Here is a 22,006-nt window from a genome sequence, read left to right as displayed (position 1 = left end):
AGAGGATTAACAACAAAACGTATAGATACTAGATTATTTCCTTTGTATGCAGAACAGATAACCATAACCTATAGTATGGAGTAGAAATGGTTAACCCTGAGCAGAGGTTGGCTGGTAGGAAGCAGTGGGAAGCCTCCTGGTGCTGTCTAGATCCGGGCACAATACCTCCCACTGTTGGCCTCCACTGAAGACTAACTTGCTATTCACAAGCTTGCTTATTCTCACTTAGCAATATATGGCGACCATTTCCATGTCAACAGAAGTAACTCTCTTTCATGAATTTTAAGTTGCTGTTGCCTTATTTTATTAAACATACTTGTAGGAATCTTGTCTCCCTAAGTTAGTTATAGATGCTGCAAGGGCGCAGCTCCACCTTCCAGAGCACATGGAGAAAGAGAACTGGGGATCCGTGGAAATAGTCAAACCTGGGTTTAAAACAGAATCTCGCCTCTTTGGGCTGTATAACCTGGGACCAAAAGATGTACCCATCCAGCCTGTTTCCTCATCGACAAAATGGGAATAATGCCTACCTCAGGAAATGTGTTAGAGATTTTTAAATAGACAGTGAATGTAAGGAGCTTAACACCTCACAGGTGCTCATCAGATGGCAGCTCTTCTCTTCCACCCTCACCAAGGGCTTGCTCACAGAGCCCTCGAAAAAGCTCCGTGCTGGGGGTGGGAGCGGCTGGGAAGAAGTCAGTGAGGGAAAAAGGAGACATATGTAATACTTTAAACAATAAAGAATTTCAATTAAAAAATAATAATGAAAAAAAGGGGAAAAAAAGAAAAAGCTATGATGATCCCTTACCTTGTTCCTGTACCCAAGCATCAGTCTAGAGCAGGGGTCCTCAAACTACGGCTCACAGGCCACATGCGGCCCGCCAAAAACACTTATCCGGCCCACCGGGTGTTTTTGCCGCCGCTGCCTGTTGCTGAATTTGTTCATAGTTTTTTTAAAACTATCGCCGAAACCGGTTTGGCTCAGTGGATACAGCGTCGGCTTGTGGACCGAAAGGTCCCAGGTTCGATTCCGGTCAGGGCATGTACCTGGGTTGCGGGCACATCCCCAGTGGGAGGTGTGCAGGAGGCAGCTGATCGATGTTCCTCTCTCATCGATGTTTCTAACTCTCTATCTCTCTCCCTTCCTCTCTGTAAAAAATCAATAAAATATATTTTAAAAAACACACAAAACAAAACAAAAAAAACTATGGTCCGGCCCTCCAACGGTCTGAGGGACAGTGAACTGGCCCCGTTTAAAAAGTTTGAGGACACCTGGTCTAGAGGATGACTGAAGTGCTGCTTCAATGCAACATGCTTCCCAATGCCAATCACTTCTTCTCCAGGTCAGCCGGCACTCTTTAGCTGATGACATCATTTAAGATCTGAAGATGAATTCTGAGCACTCGGGTGATGTGTACCTTGAATGGCTCTCAGTCACGGACAGAGATCTCCTTGGAGGAAATACACTGAGCTTCAAGGCTGGCAGGCAGGATCTGCCCCATCCAGGCTGGTCCCAGAATCAAGGGTATACAAGAGAAATGTTTTAAATAATGTGGATTTGAAGAAGTAAACAGCACCACCGTGTGGTCAACATTCCATGTGGAAGCTGTTCTAGGCCTTGATTCGGTCTTGAGTTCTTCCTACTTACTAAGAACCCGGCTTCACAGGGGTGGAGACAGAACTCAGAATTATCCTATGACCCAGCGAGTACAGGGTGGGGAGAAAGTAGGTTTACAGTTGTTCATATGGAAAATAATACAGTAATTAATTACTAACACAAAAAATAAACTGTTTGGCGTACTCACACAACTACAAACCTACTTTTATCCTACCCTGTATATATCTAGAGTATGTACCCACAAAAAATGAAAACATACGTCTGCATTAAAACCTGTACACTAATGATCATAGCAGCATTATTCATAACTAGAGGCCCGATGCACAAAGTTCATGCAAGAGTAGGCCTTTGCAGCCATGGCGGCTGCAGCCCCGGCTTCATCCCAGAAGGACATCTGTCTAATTAGCATCTTACGCTTTTATTATTATAGATGCCCAAACTGTGGAAACAACCCAAATGTGCTTCAACTAATGAATGGATAAGCAAAATGTGGTATTATCCATCTAATGGGTATTGTCTATATATATAAAAAGCCAGCGATTGCAACGCCATCACGACTGGAATGACCAGAGACCAGAACACCACGGCCCCTTGCCCAGGCTGGCCCCACCCCCAGCAGGGACCCCCACCCCGATTGGTGGCGTGGCCGGCCTGCAAACTACCCATGGCCCCTCACCCAGGCTTGCCCTGCCCCCTCATGAGGACCCCCACCCCAATCGGGGGCATGGACAGCCTACAAACCCCTGGTGGCCCCTCCCCAGGCCAGCCCTGCCCCCCAGCCGGGACCCCCCCCCAACCCCAATCGGGGCAAGGCCAGGCTGCAAACCGCCCTCAGACCCTCACCCAGGCTGGTCCTGCCACCTAGTGGCAGATCTGAGACCCCCATCAGGGCAGGCCAGCTGGTCCCCACACATGCACCAGGTCTCTATTCCTAGGGTAATATACAAATTGACCCTAAAGGCGGAACGACCAGAACTACCACTGGACCAGTCACTATAAGGCGCACTCCGTCCCTTTCCCCAGGCAGCAGGCTCCGATCACCTGATGGTGAACAGGGAACTGGGGGTGGGTGGTGGGGGATGTGGGCGGCGCCAGGCCAAGGCCCCTGCCCTGCCTATTGCCCCACACACAGAGGGCAACCAGTGGTGGCGGGAAGGGCCAGTGAGCAGATGGGAATAGCCGACCTCTCAGTCCCTTCCCCCGGCTGTCAGGCTCCAATCACCCGATGGCAAAAGGGGAACCGGGGGTGGGAGGTGGGGGGGAGGGGCGGCTGTGAGCAGCCAGCGAAGATGGCCCTGACCGCAGGCCAGGCCTAGGGACTGTTCCCGCACACGAATTTCATGTGCTGGGCCTCTAGTTCACACATAAAAGGAACGGAGCACTAGCATGTTACACAATGAAAGAAACTTGAAAGTGAAAGCCAGCTGAACATGGCCAGCTGAGTATGGTTCTATTAATACCAAACATCCACAACAGGCAAATCGGTAGAAACAGAAAGTAAGTAAGTGGCTGCCTAAAATGAATGTGGGGGAAAGAGGGATGGTCAGTGACTGCTAATGGATACAGGGCTTCTTTTTTGATAACAAAAATGTTCTAAAAGTAGACTATAGAAATGCTTAAACGAATCTGAATATACTAAATACCACTGAGCTGTACATCTTAAATGGATGAACTGCAGAGTTTGTGAGTTATACCTCAATAAAGCTGTTTTAAAAAGGACATGAAATCAAGCTTTGTATATCAACATGAACAATTTTAATGAATGAAAAACATTAAATCTAGGAAATGCATGTGTCAGCAGAAAAAAATTCATACTTGACATCATTTAAGATGGCTCTTAAACCAACTCCTTACTCTGAAAAGTGGTATTTAAACGTAAGGAATTAAGCCTTTGTTCTGTCTTCCCAGAAGAGATGATTCTGAAGAAGTTTTAATTTTATGGCATCTGACATCATTTTAGCTAAGTGGATACATCTTCTTAATTTTGCGCTGTATCCTAAAGGGAAGGAAAAATCAAAGTATCTGTAAGCTACCTTAAAGTATTTCAATATAAAAAATAGAATTTTAATATATTAATTATCATCAAAAGCAAAAATAAATTTTTCTATCTGTTCTGTTGGTTAGTGGACAAGATAATAATACTACAGTTTTACCAATTTTGTAAAACTGGGGGAAACTGGAAAAAGGTGATCACACATAACCAGACAAGTATTCATTATTTTTTTTAAAATTTTATTGTTGAAAGTATTACATATGTCCCTTTTACCCCCCATTGGCTCCCACAGCCCGCCCCCGCCCCTGCCCCAATCCTTCACCACCCTACAGTCTGTATCCATGGGTTATGCATGTATGCATACAAGCAGACAAGTATTTAGAAAAACGTCTCCACACATCCCCAGGGATAAAAGCATCCCAGTGTGTGGAACGCTCAAGCAGGGTGTTTACTACAGTGTAAAGCAAGCATGTCAAACTCGCAGCCGGCAGGCCTCATGCCTCGTTACATGAGTTTGACGTGCTTGGTGTAAACGGATAGGAAGCAATGAATCACATACAGTCAGTGTGAGCAAGGATCCCAATGTACTCCATGATGCTTTTCACAACACACATCTCTCATGTTGATGAAATAAAAGCAAAGGAAGAGACACCGCTGGCAAGGGCACCCCTCGCTCAACTCACCTGCAAGGTCTGCTTTCCAACTCTGACCTTGTGGCTCAATGAAACACGGCTCTTTCCCTTGTTCCAGCTGAGAGATCAGAGCTGGTTTGAAACTGGGTGATGCTGCTTGAAGGAAAGAAGACACACACAAAGATTAGAGGTCAAGAGGTCAACCTCAGCCTATGGCTACAACTGAGTTGTAGCCAGAGGTGAGGAGAGCAAATCCTGGGCGGACTGAGCTAGAGGTACCCTAAATAGGGGTCCTGGGAAGAAGCCTCAGGATCATGCTCCCAAGGAAGCCTGCAATACCCTGGGAGGCAAATTTCTATTTAAGGGGAAACAAAATTTCTTACCTTCTTTGCTAGGGGATGGAAAATTCTCACTGGGGAAAACAGACACATGGCTCCTAGGGGCAAATCCCACAGGGAGAATAGGGGGCTGAGTTCTCTCAAGATAATCTGGAGGCTCAATGCTAGGGTGAGGGTACCTCTCTAAGGAGGGGAGGGAGGGTAGCTTTTATGGTGGAAGAAGAAGGAAAGCCTTCCTGGAGATCAGACACCGGGGCTGTCTGTACCTGGCAACTCTTGACATTGGCATTTGGGGTCAGCTACTAAGTGTAAGAGAGCCCTTTAACTCCTGAGGGCCCAGGCAGAGACCCACGGCAGAGGCCTTACCTAGGAAGGCCACAGCCGCATAGTTCTCTAGCATCACATCCCTGTACAGGGCCCTCTGAGCAGGTCCCAGGCTGGCCCATTCCTCCGCAGTGAAGTACACGGCCACATCCTCAAAAGTCACCAGTTCCTGAAACAACAAGCTACTGCTCTTCCAGGCCTCAGGACTTTGGTGATGGTCAACACTGTCAATGAAAGGCCTGGGAAGGGCACCTACAATGGTATGTATTTAGTATTGGGACCCTCATGTGCCTGGTGAGTTTTTGTGTAAAATTTGGAAGGTGTGGGGAAAGAGGATGCCAATTAAAGGCAGCCAGAGTTCAGCATACTTTCCCAGTTAGAATCAAATACATGAGCTTCCAATATAAGTGACCTCCAAAGAGACTACTATATAGGAGCTGGGCTTGAGCCTGAGCGTGAAATTACATATATATAAAAGCAGAACTGCCGGGGTCCAGCCCCAGCGGTCCAGGGGTTCCCAAAGGTGTGGACAGCGTCGGTGAAGAATGAAGGACACGGAGACAGCATTCAGATGATCAGCATAGTCAGGTTCTTCTTCATTGTCCTGTTACAGCTGTATATATACTATTTGATTCTATAAGCATGCCTCTATAGTTACATCATGGTATGTTTTGGGTCCTCCTTTGACCTTTTACAGTTCCTTGTTTTCTTATCTGACCTTTGCTAAAAATCTTATCTCTATCTAGCTCTGTTGATTTTAATCTTATCTATTGTCTATGTTTCTATATTCTATTCTAAAGGTTAGTCTCTGTGTTTCATTGTAAGGGCTAGTTTGTTATTTCTATTCCAAGGTCACTATTCTACTGCTCTACTGTTAAGCTATAAGGAAATAACTGAAGAAGATTTTCCTATTCTATGGCCTAAGTAAAGGTTATGTCCTTTTAGCCTTGCTGGTGGGTCTTCCTTGGGACTGCCCTGCGTCGGCGGGTTTTTAGGGGTATAGGCTTTGGTACTTTCTCTAGTGGGTATACCCCTGGGGATGTGGGCCTAGCAAGTCCTAAATTTATTGCTAACAGTCTTAGTCTAAGTTCCTCATAAGTAGTACACGGTATTTCTGTAACACTAGGGGGTCTTACTGATTTATTCCCTTCCCTAGTCCCATTAATCCCTAACTCCAGGGAAACATTCCCACCTGGGGAAACAACCTTTCTCGGGGAGGTGGCTCTGGTTAGAACACATAGCGCTAAGAAGGGGAGCAAACATATTAAGAACAGTATGCCATATACGCCAGGTCCCTTGGAACAATATGCTGTGCAGATGTTTCTTCCCTGCAGCGACTGTGTCAAGCAGCAAGGATGGAACGGCTTCTGGCAGAGAACTAATATGGAACTGAATATGGCTGACACCTTAGCTCTCAGCCCCTCCCCACTTTGTAATAGTTGGTGATTATTTGGGGTGCTCATTTTACTGTCATTTCCCAATTCTGCTTTCATCCCAGTTCTTCCCTCATTCTTGTCTCCTTGTCCACTACCCCAGGCACAGAGCTCTCCCATTTGTCAATGACTCCCCACCCCCATGCAAAGGTAGTGAGGTTGGAGATCCAATAGGAAAACATTGCTTACTTGGAACAGGCTAGAGAAAAATCTGCTTATCAAAGGACACCACTAAGGGAGTGAAAAAACAAGCCAAAGGCTGGGAGAAGATATTTCATAACACATACAGCTGACAAAGAACTCATATCCATAATACAGAACTATAACTAGGAGAAAAAAAATGACATACGATGTATTACAAAATGGGGAAAATAACTGAACAGGGACTTCACATAAGAGGAGATCCATGTAGCCAATAAACATATGAAATAGTGCTCCATATCACTGGTTGTGCAGAAAAGGAAATCTAAAAACGAGTTAGCAATAATGAATGACAAGTGTTGCTAAGAATGTGAAACAACTGGAACTCTCATGTACTGCTGGTAAAAATATAAATTGGAACAACCATTTCAGAAAATTGTTGGGCAGCATCTACTAAAACTAATCAAATGTATACCCTATGACCTAGCAATTTGACTTCTAAAGACGCACCCAAGAGAAATGAGCGTCGTGTCCACCAAAGGGCATATACAAGAATTTTCACTGCATTCCTATTCACTGCATTCTGAAAACAATAAAAATATCCATCCACAGAAGAAGAATGAATAAATAAAATGTAATATAATCATATAATGGAAAACTATTCAGCAATTAAAAAGGACTGTTATGTGTAAAGTTCATAAACACATTGGTGAACAGAATAAGGCAGATACAAAAGAATACATGTTGAATGATTCCATTTACATGAAGTTCAGGAACAAATAAAATTAAACTATGGTGACAGAGGTAGTTTGGGATGGACTGCTTGGGATGGCAAATGATAGAGCTTGTTGTGGTAGTGATAGTGGTCTATGTCTTAATATGAGTGATGGTCATACAAGTGTGTATATATATTTTTAAATATGTTTTCTTTTAACTGATTTTAGAGAGGGAGGAAGGGAAAGGGGGAGAAAGAGAAAGAAATATCGATTGGCTGCCTCCTGCACACTCCCTACTAGGGATGGAGCCTGCAACCCACCCTGACAGGGAATCAAACTGGCGATATTTTGGTGCATGGGACGACAGTCAACCGAGTCACACTGGCCAGGGCAGGTGTGTATATTTTTAAAAAGTGAGCTATACAGTTTAGATTTATATCGTAGATAAATAATACCTCACTGAGAAATTTACGTATTTTATATATATAAATGTTACATGTGTATATACATGCATGTATACTTATGTATATACAAGTTATATGAATGTCTATGTGCATATATATATAAGCATACATGCATATATAAATATATGTGTATATACATATATGTATTCATGTAGAAACAGAGGAAACTCAGCTCACCTGGGGCCCAGCTGTTAAGGACATTGCTGTCATTATCTGACCTCTTTTATTCGGGTCTTGAGGAATGGTTAAGACTCAGGAGCTGAAGGTAAAGAAACAAGCATTAGTAACTGTAACTCTGCTGACCATAACTCCTGCACCCATCTGATCCACCCTATTTTGAGGCTATATCAACTGTTACTCATCAGTTGTTGCCTTGTGTCAGTGACAATACACATCTCACAGTGGCCAGACAGCAGACATGCTGCTAAACTCATGGAGGGTTTAAGTCCAAGGGTAACCAAAGCAGTGATTCAGATTGAGTAAATGGGTACCCCTTGTAGTAGCTGTGTCCTCCAATTCTCTTAAATGATGATATTGTCTTCATATCTTTGTAATAAATGTCCCTTGCAGTGGATACTTAATAAAATTGACATATTAAACAAAATAATTTTAAGCAAAAAGGTCTGATCCATATTGTTGACCTAAAAGTAGAATGGCAGCATTGGCCACCCTATAGCGGTTCTCAACCTGTGGGTCGCAACCATCGGAAAACACATATAGCATATCAGATATTTCCATTACGATTCATAACAGTAGCAAAATTACAGTTTTGAAGTAGCAACGAAAATAATTTTATGGTTGGCGGTCACAACATGAGGAGCTGTATTACAGGGTCGCGGCATGGGGAAGGCTGAGAACCGCTGCTACAGATCATTCCCTTCCACTTCTTCCTACGGGGAAAAGCACAGCTAGGGAGCTGCAGCACAAACAAAACCCAACGGGGAGCGAATCACAACCCAATACACGGCACTAACAGGACCCGCGGCTTAATGCCATTGATCACCAACCTCAACAGTTAGGTTAAGACAATGAGGAAACGTTAAGTGGATGTTATTTCTTGGTCCAGAAATCTTTCCCTATCTCCAATACTGTACCTAGGTAATTCCATGCCAAACACTGGACACACTGGACATTAGGTGCTTGATGGATATGACTCGTCATGAGATTTTTGGGTGTTTTTTTTTGGGGGGGGGGGAGGGATTATACATTCAAATGAGCCAATCCAAATCCAGGACTCCACATTCTCCAATTTGTGAACTAAGTAGCCTCCATTACGGAGGGGGAAGGGGGGGTAGAAGGAGGGGAGGGGGGAGGGGGAGGGACCATTTCAGCACTGCCAAGACTTTGCCTGCTCTGGGGACATTAATAAGCTTCCTGATGGGGTTGACACCAGGGCAGGTGAGTAGATAAAAGTGATCACAGCCCGGCCTCCTGGGACCACCTGGAGCGGGAGAGAGCCGTTAAGGTGGACACGGGCTGGGGGTGCGGCCGGGTCTCCGCAGCCGGGACGAGAGGGGCTGAAACGGCCGAGGGGCCTAGTCTCTGTGGATAGCGTGTCCTGGAGCTCAACCAAGACTTTTTACGAACCTCGGTGTCAACGCCCCTCAAATTCTATCAGTTCCCAAAAAGAATAAACAGGCCGCTGGCTGTGCTGGGGACGAGAAACCAAGGGGTCGGAGCCGAAGGCTGGCGCCCCCTCTCGACAGGATGGACCCGGGGGTGGGGTGAGGACCCGGGGGTGGGGTGAGGACCCGGTGGCAGCAGCCGCCGCTCTCGTCTCCCCGCAGGGCCTCCCCTTCCTACTCGGGCCGGGTCAGACCCGCTCACCCTGGGCTCTGAGCGGCCTACGCAGCCTCCCAACGATCGGAGGTTTTGCACGCGGCCCGCGGGTGCTCGCAAACCAAACTCTCTGCGCGAACAATGGCTGCGCCCCGGAAGTACTTCCTCACATTGACCCGCCGACCAAACCGTCCCTGAGAGTCCCTCTAGTAACTGGAGGACCCCGCATCTCGGTGGTTCCTCCTAGTTCCCGCGAGACGAGCCTAGGAGACGGGAGGACGGGCGAGATAAATCCCGTCTTCTTCCCAGCCTCCAGCGAGCCCGCGCCCGGGTCCTGCACCCGCACCACCCACCTCCTCCGGAAGGAGGCGGAGTCTGAGCGGGAGCCGGAAGCCGAGCTTTGGTTCGTAGCTGCGGAGCCCGCCTCAGTAGTCCCGCCCCTTGGAGGCGGAAGCCACTTCTGGAAACAGACTGGCCCAGCCCCTGCTGGACGTGTTTTCCTCCCGCGGGTGGGCCCTTCCCTTCAGGGCCTGGAAGAGCGATCTAGAGCCTGGAGGGGGATCTGAACGGGGCTGCAGGGCGACCCTGGACGGGGTGGAGGCCGCAGCACAGAGGAGTCTCCGAAATGTTTGCTGAATAAATGGAAGTCGAGGAACGGAGTGGTGATCTTATTCTATATCCAGAAGAACCACCCCCCAGGATGTCAAAAAGGCAGTGCTTTTTGGTCCTCCGTAGAGAGCCACCACGAAAGAGGGGAGGTCGGGAGCAGGGAGAAGGGAGCCCAGTCCCCAGCCAGAAGCCCACCACGCTGCCCTGCGCATCTCTCCTAGACTGTCCTGACCGGTCCGCGAACTTCACTTGTCCGCCACTGTTGATGTCAGTTGTTTAGTTCCTACCAGGCTACTGTGATGCCCCACATGGAGCTCAGAGTTACAGCTCTTTTTACCTCACATTCATGCTCAACCATTGTTTCCCACAAAACCACCACTCTACCAAGAAGGCTGGGCCCAGGGGAAGCATCCTGACCTCGGCCATATCCTATGGAGACCGACACTTCCCCGGGATCCACAAGGTCCCTGTGTGGAACTTAGGTCACATCTTTTCAAGGTTATCTTATCTCAAGTTCTGGGTGGTATGCATAACCTGGGACCTTTATAGGAGCTCCTCTGATCACTCCCCAAAGACTTAAATATGGAAGAGCAGGAGTTAGGACCTCATTTTACTGGCGAGAAACTGCATCATCATAAGATACATTGTTGGTGGGGTAGGTATGCTAAGGCAAAATCAAAAGAAGCTATACCAGAGTGGTTTGCATAAGTAATATTCATTTTAGAACAATGTAGTTTCAGGGGGGGGAAAAATCACTGTCCTTAACATAAAATAATACAATTTTAATACTGTCATTAGTGATACAGCTTCATTTCTCTCCAGTTTTCTTGTCTGCTCTCTTCTTGCCCTCACAGGCTAAGCAACCTTAAATGAGTTTTATAACCTTTCAACCTCAGATTTCTCACTTATAAAATGGGGATGAATATCTACCTTAATCAGATTGAGAAAAATTAGAGGATGTATGTATGGTGGTTAGCACAGCGTAAGTGCTCAACTAAATGTTGCCTAATATGAACATGGTTGAACAGGGGGACCAATCTTGCTAGGGTATCTGTTCAGGAGGAGAAACAGATTAGAGCCGTAGCAAATGTGGATGGTCATCTCATTTTGTCTCCGGGGTTCCTGTATCATGAATATCATAAACAAGTATCACCACTATGTATTCTCTAATGTTCCAGAAGGTGGGAGATCTGACAGTTATAGGTTTTTTTCTCTAGCATGGCACCTCTGGTGCTTAATCAAAACACATTTCTGACTGAAGGCCTTCCCACAGTCATTACATTTATAGGGTCTTTCCCCAGTATGGATTCTCTGATGTCGGATAAGGTTTCCCTTGCAAATGAAGCTTTTCCCACAATCAGTACATTCATGAGGCTTCTCTCCAGTGTGGATCTTCTGGTGCTGAACACGATCTGAGTTCCACGTGAAGCCTTTCCCACAGTCCTTACATTCATAAGGCTTCTCCCCAGTGTGGATTCGCTGATGTTGAAGAAGGGCTGGGTTCCGAATAAAGCTTTTCCCACACTCCTTACACGTATATGGTTTCTCCCTGGTGTGGATTCGCCGATGCTGTCGAAGGTTTGCATTCTGATTAAAACCCTTCCCACATTCCTTACATTCAAAGGGTTTCTCTCCTGTGTGTATTAACTGATGCCGAATCAGTTTTGACTTCCAAATGAAGGTTTTAGCACATTCTTGACATACATAGGGTTTTACACCTGTATGACTTATCTGATGTGCAATGCAATGTGATCTAAAACTGAAAGTCTTCCCACATTCCTTACATTCATAGACCTCTCCATCATGAATTCTCTGATGTTGATACAAGTCTTCAGTTTGATCAAAACACTTGCCACATTCTTCACAGACACAGAATACCTGCTCACTTAGAATTTTCTGGTGTATAGCCAGGTGGGTGTTAACATCAGTATTTTCTGAACTCTCTTCTACTGAGATCATTTCACCTTTGGCAATCACTTCCATAATATCATTTGTAGTGTTCCCCACATTTCTCCCATTGGGGTAGTTACACCACCTTCCTAACCTGCATTTCTCCTCTTCATGGGTTTTTCCAAACCAGAATCTCCCGGACCCACACCACGGGGGTCCTCTTGATGGTACCATGTGGTCCTGCGGCTCCTCAAAAATTTCCTCCTTCAGAATAAAATCTTCTTTCTCATCACTCTTCAACACACCCTCTGGAAGAAGAAATCAGAGCTGCAAATGTCATGATTACCCATGACAGAGTGACTACAGTCACCAATATATCCATTTCTCTCCAAGTGCCAGAGGCCTGACCTAGCTGAAATGACAAAGCAGAACTAACACACAGAAAGCCACCAAAAGCAAAAGGCAACAACTAGACAGAGTTCCTAAGGGCTGTGAATCTCAGCACCAGACCCAAGCATGGGGGCAGTGGTGCTCTTGGGAAATAGTCCAATTGAATCTAAGGGGGACAAGTCAGAATTACTTACAGGTGGTCTAGTTTATAACCTAAGAAGAACAAGCCAGGATTCTGGGCAAAAGACCTGGTCAGAAATCAAGAATCATTGTGGTATACCTGCGGAACCTGAGCTCATCACATAGAGGGGAGCAGCAAGAAGACTCTCCCTCATACTTGTTAACATAAAAAGGAAGTGTAGTCTTCTCATTCAATCCAATCACCAGGGCTGCCATGAAAAGTACTTCCCCAAACTACTTGAGGCAGAGCTGGGAAAAGACTGCCTCCTTTTTTCTCATAGGGTGTTATTCACACCTCTTCCACAGTACCACCTTTTGCTATAATTATACATTTCCATATAATGTCCTATTATTAGATTGTGAGCCCTTCTGGAACAGGCACCAAATATTACTTGTTTTTTAATCCTTGGCAACTAACACAATGAGTAAAATGTGTTTACTTTTAAAATGTTGGCTGACTATAGGCCATCTATTCAGTTTGAGTCTATGACCCAAAATGCACCCAATTTAATTAACTGTGCCTGTTCAATTGAAGTTGGAAGCTTGGAGTTTGTTTTCTCTTGATTGATTTGGAGATTTTTAGAGGATTTTTATTTAGAACATAAATGGCAAAATGGACTTTTAACATTTTACAATGGGAAATACAGAGGAAAATATGTGACTAGGAGAAAAGTGCTCATCTCCTTCTCACCAGTAAGTGGGTTCAGGTTCAATGGCTCTTCCTCCTGCTCAAGATGGGAGATCCAAGCAGGAAGGGACACCATGGCAGGAGGGAGCGCTGTGTACAGTGTGAGCCTCCTGATGCGGGGCCCCGGGCATAAGGAAACACCGTGTATGGTGCGAGCCTTCTGACTCTGTGCCAGGCCCCACTGCGTTAGGGAAACACTATGCCCCAGCTGAGCCTTCTGGTGCAGGGAAGGGTAGTATATAACAAAAAAAGGAAAAGTAATGGATAGCCTGCTAAGATATATATATAGAAGGCTGGCTCCGTGGGAGAAGTGGAGCCCATTAGGAAAGAAGCAGAGATGAAACATGGAAGAAGAGAATGAAGGTGGATGGAAAGACTGGCAACACATATGACTTGAAATTTAAGGGGCGTAAGAATATAAATAATAAGCCCTGGCTGGATAGCCAGTTGGTTAGAGCATCATTCTGATATGCCAAAGTTGCTGGTTCAATCCCCAGTCAGGGCAAATTCAAGAATCAACCAATGAATGCATAAATAAGTGGAACAACAAATTGATGTTTCTTTCTTTCTTTCTTTCTCTCTCTCTCTCTAAAATAATATATATATATATATATATATATATATATATATATATATGTATGTGTGTGTGTAAAGGATAGAAAATAGAGGTACAGGAAATTGTTATTCCATCAGTTCCCCAAAATATGAAAACATATCACTCACTTTAAAATGTCAAGAAGAAATAGGAAAGGCTATGGTTTCTTCTATCTTTCACTTAAGAAAAAATCAGGATAGGATGGACTTGCAAGGAGCTATACCAGAGGCTATGTCAGGAAGCCATGATCTCTGAGTTTCCTTCCTTCCTATCCATCTTTCTATTGCCATCTCTTCCACAAAGAATCGACAATGGGTCTCTCTATAGCAGTGGTTCTCAACCTTCCTAATGCTGCAACCCTTTAATACAGTTCCCCATGTTGTTGTGACCCCCAACCATAAAATTATTTTTGTTGCTACTTCATAACTGTAATTTTGCTAGTTAGGAATCGTAATGTAAATATCTGATATGCAGGATGTATTTAGGTGACCCCTGTGAAAGGGTTGTTTGACCCCCACAGGGGTCACGACCCACAGGTTGAGAACCGCTGTTCTATAGCATCCATAAGAACTGGCCCCTCAGCCTCACTCAGCTATTTCCAGAGTCACTTTTTACTCTAAAGATAGACACCTCTACACAAAAGTCCACTCTAATACACAATTCTTTGGGCTTAGCTAAGATCTGTCCCTTTGGAATGCCCATCTGAAGCCTCCAAAGAAACAAATCACCTCTACACCTTCCAAATGACAACCTTTTAATGCTACTAAAGCCAGGGACTGTGTGTTCCCTGAGTAGTCTCTTCTCTTCTCTGAGACAAAAGTGGACTTTGAGTAGGAGCATGAGCTCCAGGGAGATCTGCTGCAGTTCAGGGAACTAGGGTATGGCTTAAGGAATAACTTAGCTGTTGGCTTTCTGCCTAAATTCCCTTGGTGGCAGCGGGAGTAAGCATCGAGATCCTGAGAATATAGAGGACCCTGTAGTTATCTCCCTACATCCATTCTCTCTCTCCCCCATTATGGAGTAGCCATGCCCTTTGGGTGGAAGTGATCCCAGCTCCAGCTCCTAGTGTAGGCCTCTCTCTGGTCTAAGCTAAGCAGGTTGTCCCACCTGACTAACTACATGAGAGATCAATTCAGGGACCAAGCCAAGTCCATTGGTGCACAGTACTTCCCTGGACACAGTCATTGATTTAGAGCTGGCATAAGACTTAAGCTGGCTCATTGGAACAATACTCAAGACTCCGATTAGCAATGGCTCAAGTCTGCAGAAGGCCTGCTTCACTTCCCTATCAGGTATGAGTCACAACTACCAATCACCTTTACAATCATGAGAGGAGCCAGACTGTAGACAAGGCCAACATACAAGGAGATGGAAACGAGCAGAGCTTGAAATTCTGATCAAATTATTTGCAGCCTACTCTATCTATGGACTTCCCAGTTACATGAAATAATAAATTCCTCTTTACTGTTTAAGCCAATTTGAACTGGGTTGTTACTTGTAATCAGGAGTTTCTAAGCATGGAAAGACTGATAGATGCAGCAAGGAACTGTGAGAACGGAAAATTGAGGGTAGAGTTTGTGTCCCACTGTGCCCACAAAAATGCCCCTGTGGGGAGAAGATAGAATGGAGCCAACAAGGCAATAAGGGGACAGAGTTCTCACTGAGAAGTTAGGAGCAGGAAAGCCCTGTGTTGGGCCTAAAGGAATGCCACGGCTTTCTCCACCAGAAATCCCTGAGGAATAGAAACTGTTTGGTTCAGGGTTATTGAAACTTCTTGATTTACCGTGATAAAGATGGCCGTGATGCCCCAAAGGGCAGCCAGAATCTTCTGCTGGAGATTACAAGCAGGCCAGGAGGGTGGAAAGGCCACCTCGATCAGAGAGTAAACAGAAAAGTCAGGGAGTAAAAGTAAGTGGCGGCCACGTAAGAACATCAAAGATGGGGAAGAGAAAAAACATGTGAATGAAAATGGCACCCAGAGGAGCCAGGATGAATAAAACAAGATGGGGACGCAGAGAACAAAAAGGAATCCCCCTGCTGTTCACAACACGAGGTTAAGAGAACACACAACTATTACAAGGTAAAGATCGAGACAAGGGGACCGGTCAGGTGACTGACACGTGTGTCTCCACTCACCTGAGGACACGCCCTTCCAGCCCTCTCCATCCAGAGCTCCCTGAGGAGCCGAGCACCAGGGGGCTTCCCCTCGCTCCAGCCGGGAAATCAGAGCCGGTTTGGGAAATAGAAACGCTGCTTGAGGGGAAGGAAATGGGACAGACAGGTGAGTGGGGCCACACAGAGTAATCCCAGGCTCCTCCCTCAGGCCTGTGTCTCCAGGGGAAGGAGGGGAAAGAAGGGAAATTACCAGGGAGAACAAGAAAAGGACATCCAGGGAAAGGTGAAGAGACCCAGGGAAGAGGGGCCAGCAGCTTCCAAAGGTCAGCAAGGAGAGCAGGAGATGCTCCTCACAGTTTGAGCGAGCAAACAGGCGATTTCCTCGCGGAGGAATGGAGCTTTCTGGTTCTCTCTCTCTTAGCGCTCTCAGGTTCAGACAGCTGCATGGCCATGTGGTATTAGGCTGCGTCTCCCAAATTTAGGGGAATGAGGGCTTTGTGGGGCAGCAGGAATCTGCTCCCTTCCCACTGTACCCACAGCACAGGGGTTGGGAGGCAGGCAGCTCTGACCCTGGGGCAAGGAGGTCCTATGTGAGGCCCGAAATGATAACAGGACTTCCTACTGCCCAGGAACCACTGAGGTTGGGTCATTAAGAATCCATGAGCCTGAAGATGCTCCTCGGCCGAGGGCTCTGGAAGATTCCTGAGTCTCTGAGGAAGAAGGAACCAGGAAACTCTGAAGGACAGAGACGAAGTCCTCGGGGAAAGACCCTTACCCAGGGAAGCCACGGCCCCATAATTCTCCAGCATCACATCCCTGTACAGGGCCCTCTGAGGGCAGGTCAGGCAAGTCCATTCGTTCTCAGAGAAGTAGACAGCCACGTCTTCGAAGGTCACTGAGCCCTGAAACAACACGTGTTTAAATGCCCTATCCCAGGACCGAGGCTTGGGGTAAGGGGGACACCAGGCAGGCACTGGAGGGGATGCTGGTTGAGTTTCTGGATTCTGACTGTCTGAAGGAACTGTCAGCAGATCCTGCCCCCCGCTTACAAAGATGAAAGCGATCGGCCGCCAGTAGTCTGCCTCTTCATCTTTACTTCCGCAAACCTCCTCTCATCTTCTTCATGATTCTGTGCGGGTTTCCTCTTCCCATCCCTTATGCCAGAAACAACTGTCTGTGCTCTAGGTGTGATCCTTTCCCATGAGTCCTCCTTCAGAGGTCACCAATGGTGAGAACAAAAACCACCACCATTCAGTGAGCCTGCGCCAAACACTTCACATGTATCACTTCGCGTAGGTCTCATGACCTATGAGGGTGTTAGATCCCTTTTATGGAAAAGGAAACTGAGGGTCAGAGATCACCTTCCCCCAAGGATACAGACTGAGACACACCGCCCGCCCGCCCACCTCTCTGGCTCTTACCTGCTATGCCACACGGCCTTGTCTTCACCCCCCACCACCACCCCTGCCCTATGCAGGACCCTTTCTCTCCTCTCCCTCCATGTCACTGCCACCAGCCAGAGGCAGCTAAGGGCTCCCAGAACACCCAAGTTGCTCTGGAAACTGTACTCAACAGGACAGACTCAAACTCGGACTTGACTCTCTGCTCTCCCCTACCCCAACATACTCTCCCACACACCCCACCCTGCTTTTTCTTCCCCAGGCCCCAGTCTCAGTGTGCCCTTTTCCCAGGATCTCTGGGAGCCAGAACTCCTGCACCTTTTCTTTCCTTTCTCTCTCACCCGCTTAAGAAACAAAGACTTCTAATTCCCAACCATTGCCTCAATCGGGATGGAAATCTCCATTCTATGGGGGCACCAGTCTGGTCCATTTCCTGCCAATTCTTGCCCAATGAAGTCCCCACAGCGACTTTCCCTGCACTGCCAGGCTCAAAGGCTGGCTCACCTACACCTACCTAAATAAGTCCCAATCCACGGCACCGTAAACAACCCCATTCATTATGCAGGGGCCCAATTTACCTGCCAAGGGTCATCCTGAGCCACCACCCTTAATTATCTTTTATCTTGTCACCATCCTGTTATGAACTCAAAACCTTTCTTTGCCCAGATCTGAGCCCTGGCACCTGCAGCTCCCCCTGCCTGCAGATCCAGGCCCTCCCTCCTAAGCCTGCAAACTCATGTTCATCTCAAGACCTGGCTTAAATATAACCAGTTCTGTACAACAGGTGTCATGGAAATTCTGGGCAACTGTCACTGCGCACAGCGCTGTGAACACCTCTGCCTCAGCACCCGGCTCGTGTGTATGCGGCTAGCCATACCCAGTGTGCTTCTCCTGATGGTGTCAAAGCCACTCTGCTCCCAGCCTCTTCCTCCAGGTCCTCCATTCTGGGATGTACCCCAATTTCCCGGGGGCCTCACTACCCCCTTTCCGCCCTTTATCTGGGCCTAGAGCCAGGGCACAACTGAGTCAGCTCTGTGGTGCCAGTGCCACACTCACCAGGTGCATCCAGGGCCAGGCCAGCACCAGCTGTCCCAGCAGCAGCTCGAGTGGCCTGGCCATGACCTGGGCCACCCACGGGGAAGTGAGTGTGCCCTGGGCCCACCCGGGGGCTGCTCGTTGTGGGGAAGGGATGCTCCAGACAGGGGAGGGCCTGACATAGCGGTCCCGCCAGCCATGCTAGCCCCACACCCAGCAGCCCACGCTCTGCACGGGCCAGGGTTCTGCAAGGGAGAGGTGAAGGCTGCAAGATTCGTGCCACTCTGGCTTCTCCAGGAAGATGGAGGGCACCTTATCTCTGTGGTCCTTCTTTCTTCCCTCCAAAGATCTCCCTGAAACATCCACTGCCAGGGGCACCGCAGGCTTCCTCTGGGAACCCTTTCCAGGCCCTCTCCCCACGGACCACACGTCTCCATTTCTCTGTACCCTTGTAGGGTGGATGCTGACATAAGCTACTATATACTTCACTTGACTATGTGCCTTATATCTGCCTTCCTTTACTGTTTTACATTCCTAGAGAACAGATGACTTCTGGATATGTTCATCTTTGTGCCTCTAACCTCCACCCAGTGTCCAGCCCCTCTTAGGGCCCAGAATCTTAAAGTGCCAAGGAGTATTTGTTGAATAAAATAAATGTTGAACATTTAAGAAATGTTGAACAGTTGAAGAAAAGAAGGTCCAAAGAGAGGAAATGGCTTACCGAGCATCACACAGCATGTCAGGAAGTTAAACTTAAACGAAGTTGTGGAAATAAATGAAGACCACCCAAACGGGAACAAGCAAACGATATTTATTCAGAGTTTGTAACAGCAAGGGAGCTGGCCATAGTCACTTGCATTTGGCAGAAACTCAAAGTACGCAGAGAAGTGGGAAAACTTTATAGTAGGAAAAAAGGAGGCTTGGGGTGTGCTGAGAGATTTGTTGCCATGAGGGTTGCCTAGGAGCAAAACATTGTATGTAATTGGCCAGGGGAGCATATTAATCAAACTCTGGCTGTTTGGGGATACGAGGGTTATTGTGGCTTCCCGGACTCGTTGACACAGATAGTAGTCTGACTTGGACTGGTTAGTGCAGATAATGCATTACCTTCCTGGGCTGATTGCTTGAGGTTGCAGGTCAGAGTTCTATTTTTCTATATGGTCTGGCCATTATCCATATGTATATTCAGTCTCTTCTATGCACATAATTATTCCCCTTCCCTTCACCCCATAATCAGAACACTCTTTGGGTTTCTGCCTGAATCAGTGCTTCCTGAATAGCTATTCTTTGATCTTAAGTAAACACCGGCTGCCTGGCACTTCGGCTTTTTATTTTTAGGTTAACACCGATATATGCGTGGGCCGGGTTGTCAAGAGCCCAGCGGCCATAAAGGAGTTCCCTTCAATTCTTGGAAAAAAGAAGAAACCTTGAATGCTAGGAAGGCAAAGGAACCATAAGTAAGCCCATCCCTAACTTAAGTGAAACTATTACCCAATCTAAAGGCAGAGTGAAATAATTTCTCCCCTGCACCTCCAATCCAACGGGACTGCTGTTGCATTCTGGGGTGAGGCTGTGGGCAGGAAGTGGCAGGCATTGGGGGGAGCAGTCAGTGTCGTCTAGAAGAGGAACAAAGGGCAAAAAGACTGGGACGTTGGCGGTGCAAACGGACTAGAGACCGCACAAAGAACCCCAATATAGTAACCACAAGAGATAAATGGAACCTTCTGGTCGGTGCCCAGTTGCTCAACACCCTGGGCCATATATGGATAAAGGCGGAAGGACACCGAAACAATGCTCTCGGGGGGCTTCTGAGAACCCCCGCGAATCCGGGCCAAGTGATGGCTTCGCTCAACGAGCAAGTTAGGATCAGCGGTGATGGGAGGGAAGGAGGCCCCCCCCCCCCCGCCCCGCTAGTCCTTCTCCAAACCCAGAGAAGAGATAGAAGAGGCCTAGGCAGGCAGGGACGGGATCCCAGGCGGGTGTGGAGGTGGAACACTGCAGACCTGGGCGGAGTGCAGCTTGCTGACCACGCCCGGTCCCGACAAAACGGGCAACCCAACCGGGCGGGAAAAAGGGTGCGGGGAGACGTGAGCTTTAAAAGGTTCTACGGCAGAATTCTTTGAACGACCCAAGCAGAAGCCAGCAGAGCATATGTCTACCCTTAGACTAGGAAACTTAACTGGCCACGCGGTTGGGCCCGCTCCCTGCTGCTCCCCATGGCAGGGAGTCTGTCTATGTCTCTATGACCGCTTACCGTCTTTGTCCGGGAACTCATTCTTCAAGTTTGCAAGACAACGAACTCGGACCCGAACAGAAATTTTGACATCACCAGCCCCACTGCCTTACTGACCGCTCTGCAGACGAACTGGCAGGCACACAGCGCCCTGGCGCAAACGCTCCACGAGGGACCCCTAAACCAGAGAGCAGGCTCCATGGCCGGAAGTGCGTCACCGGTTTTCCGGCCGTGGCCCCTCCCCGCCGCCGCAGCCGCTCTAGCACGCCCGGAGGCCGCCGCTGCGTGTCGTTGGTCCTTTCAGGCCGTCCCGCCCGCCGCGGTCACCCCGCCCCTGCGATCTGCGGCGCTGCGGCTGAGGGTGGGAGGGAGGCGGAGACCCGTCTCGGGGTCGCCCTGCTCCGTCGAGATCGCTGGCCCCGGTCCACTCGGAGGAGTTGGGAGGCCTCCGCCGGCGGAAGAGCCAGGAGTCCCTTCCGGTCCCTCTGGCCGCCCGGAAGTCTGGATCTGTTGGCGGCAGCGGGAAGGGCACCTGTGGGGCCAGACTGGGACCCGGGTTCAGCAATCTCAGCCCTGGAGTTCTGGCTCGGAAAGAATTCAGAGCCAAGACTCGAACTATAAGAGGACATTTATTTATAAGATCACAGAGTTAGAAGAAGTAATTGGTAGAAGAAATGGGCTTATGAAACAAGTTGTTGAGGCAGAGGAAGGGCCCTTGCAGCTTAGAAGTGAGGGAGGTAAAGGTGACAGGCCTGGAGGGGAGGCGGGGGCGGTGCAGGCATGCTCCCAGGAGGGAGAGATTGGATCCTCCCTTCTAAGGGTTTTAGGGGTGGAGATTTTAGGGGAGGTCCCAAGGCAAGATCTCAATAGATAATTCAGCAGTTTTCCAGGTGTGTCCTTTCAGGGTCGTGGTCTCCCTGGCCGGCACCAGGGCAGGGGGTCATTATTCAACGCAGCTGGTCCTGAGGTCAGTCTTGGTGTCTGGTTTTGCTGCTTTTCTGAGCCTGGAGCTGAAATACAACTGAGGCCTAGATGTTATCTGTAGGGAGGAAAGGCCAGGGAGGTCCGAACCACAAGACCAGTGATATGCTAGGGAAGGAGAGGTCACCCTGGGGATGAGGTCCCAACCTACAACTGTCTGTTGCTAGGCACCTGGTGACCTTCTTGGCCCATGGTCCTTGCTCTGCTCTTGTCTGTCTAACTGCCTACCACAGATCCAGACACCCCGTGGCTGGGGAGAAAGGGGTCAATGCAGTGGGTCAAAGCACGAATCCAAACTGAGCCTGGGGAGCCACACCCTGCTGGAGGCTCTTCCCCTCAGCTCTGCAGCCACACAGAGTGGGTGTGCACCCTGTGCGTTAGGACAACCCTGCCATATGCTTTGAGCAGCACACCCCACACACCTTTATCTCCATCTCTAGCACCACCACCAC

General features: G+C 48.0%; 2 protein-coding genes across 6 annotated transcripts; both read right to left on the bottom strand.

Annotated features, from left to right (window-relative positions):
- Nucleotides 1–3,356: 3,356 nt before the first annotated feature.
- KRBOX1 (KRAB box domain containing 1) lies at nucleotides 3,357–9,800 on the bottom strand. Of its 5 annotated transcripts, none has more exons than XM_036333318.1 (5): nucleotides 9,609–9,800; nucleotides 7,837–7,918; nucleotides 4,948–5,074; nucleotides 4,295–4,399; nucleotides 3,357–3,614 (listed from the first exon to the last, which is right to left on the bottom strand). In XM_036333318.1, exons 2-5 carry the CDS (start codon nucleotides 7,867–7,869, stop codon nucleotides 3,502–3,504), a joined length of 378 nt encoding a protein of 125 aa, XP_036189211.1. In that variant the 5' UTR covers nucleotides 7,870–7,918; nucleotides 9,609–9,800; the 3' UTR covers nucleotides 3,357–3,501. The 5 variants fall into 5 exon arrangements, with proteins under 5 accessions (XP_036189211.1, XP_036189208.1, XP_036189213.1 ...); XM_036333315.1 differs by having other exon boundaries at nucleotides 9,487–9,617; XM_036333320.1 differs by having other exon boundaries at nucleotides 4,295–4,396; nucleotides 9,487–9,617.
- A 943-nt stretch (nucleotides 9,801–10,743) lies between these two features.
- On the bottom strand, nucleotides 10,744–20,811 carry ZNF662 (zinc finger protein 662). The gene is given in 5 exon segments (XM_036333314.1): nucleotides 10,744–11,255; nucleotides 11,257–12,245; nucleotides 15,927–16,040; nucleotides 16,681–16,807; nucleotides 20,595–20,811. Coding segments are annotated over 5 exon segments (1,293 nt in total). The 5' UTR covers nucleotides 20,616–20,811; the 3' UTR covers nucleotides 10,744–11,213.
- Nucleotides 20,812–22,006: the final 1,195 nt, after the last annotated feature.

The sequence above is a fragment of the Myotis myotis genome, unplaced genomic scaffold, assembly GCF_014108235.1.
Source record: "Myotis myotis isolate mMyoMyo1 unplaced genomic scaffold, mMyoMyo1.p scaffold_m19_p_13, whole genome shotgun sequence".
Taxonomy (NCBI): domain Eukaryota; kingdom Metazoa; phylum Chordata; class Mammalia; order Chiroptera; family Vespertilionidae; genus Myotis; species Myotis myotis.
Note: the sequence above shows the minus strand (reverse complement) of the source record. Positions and strands in the feature narration are given on the sequence as shown.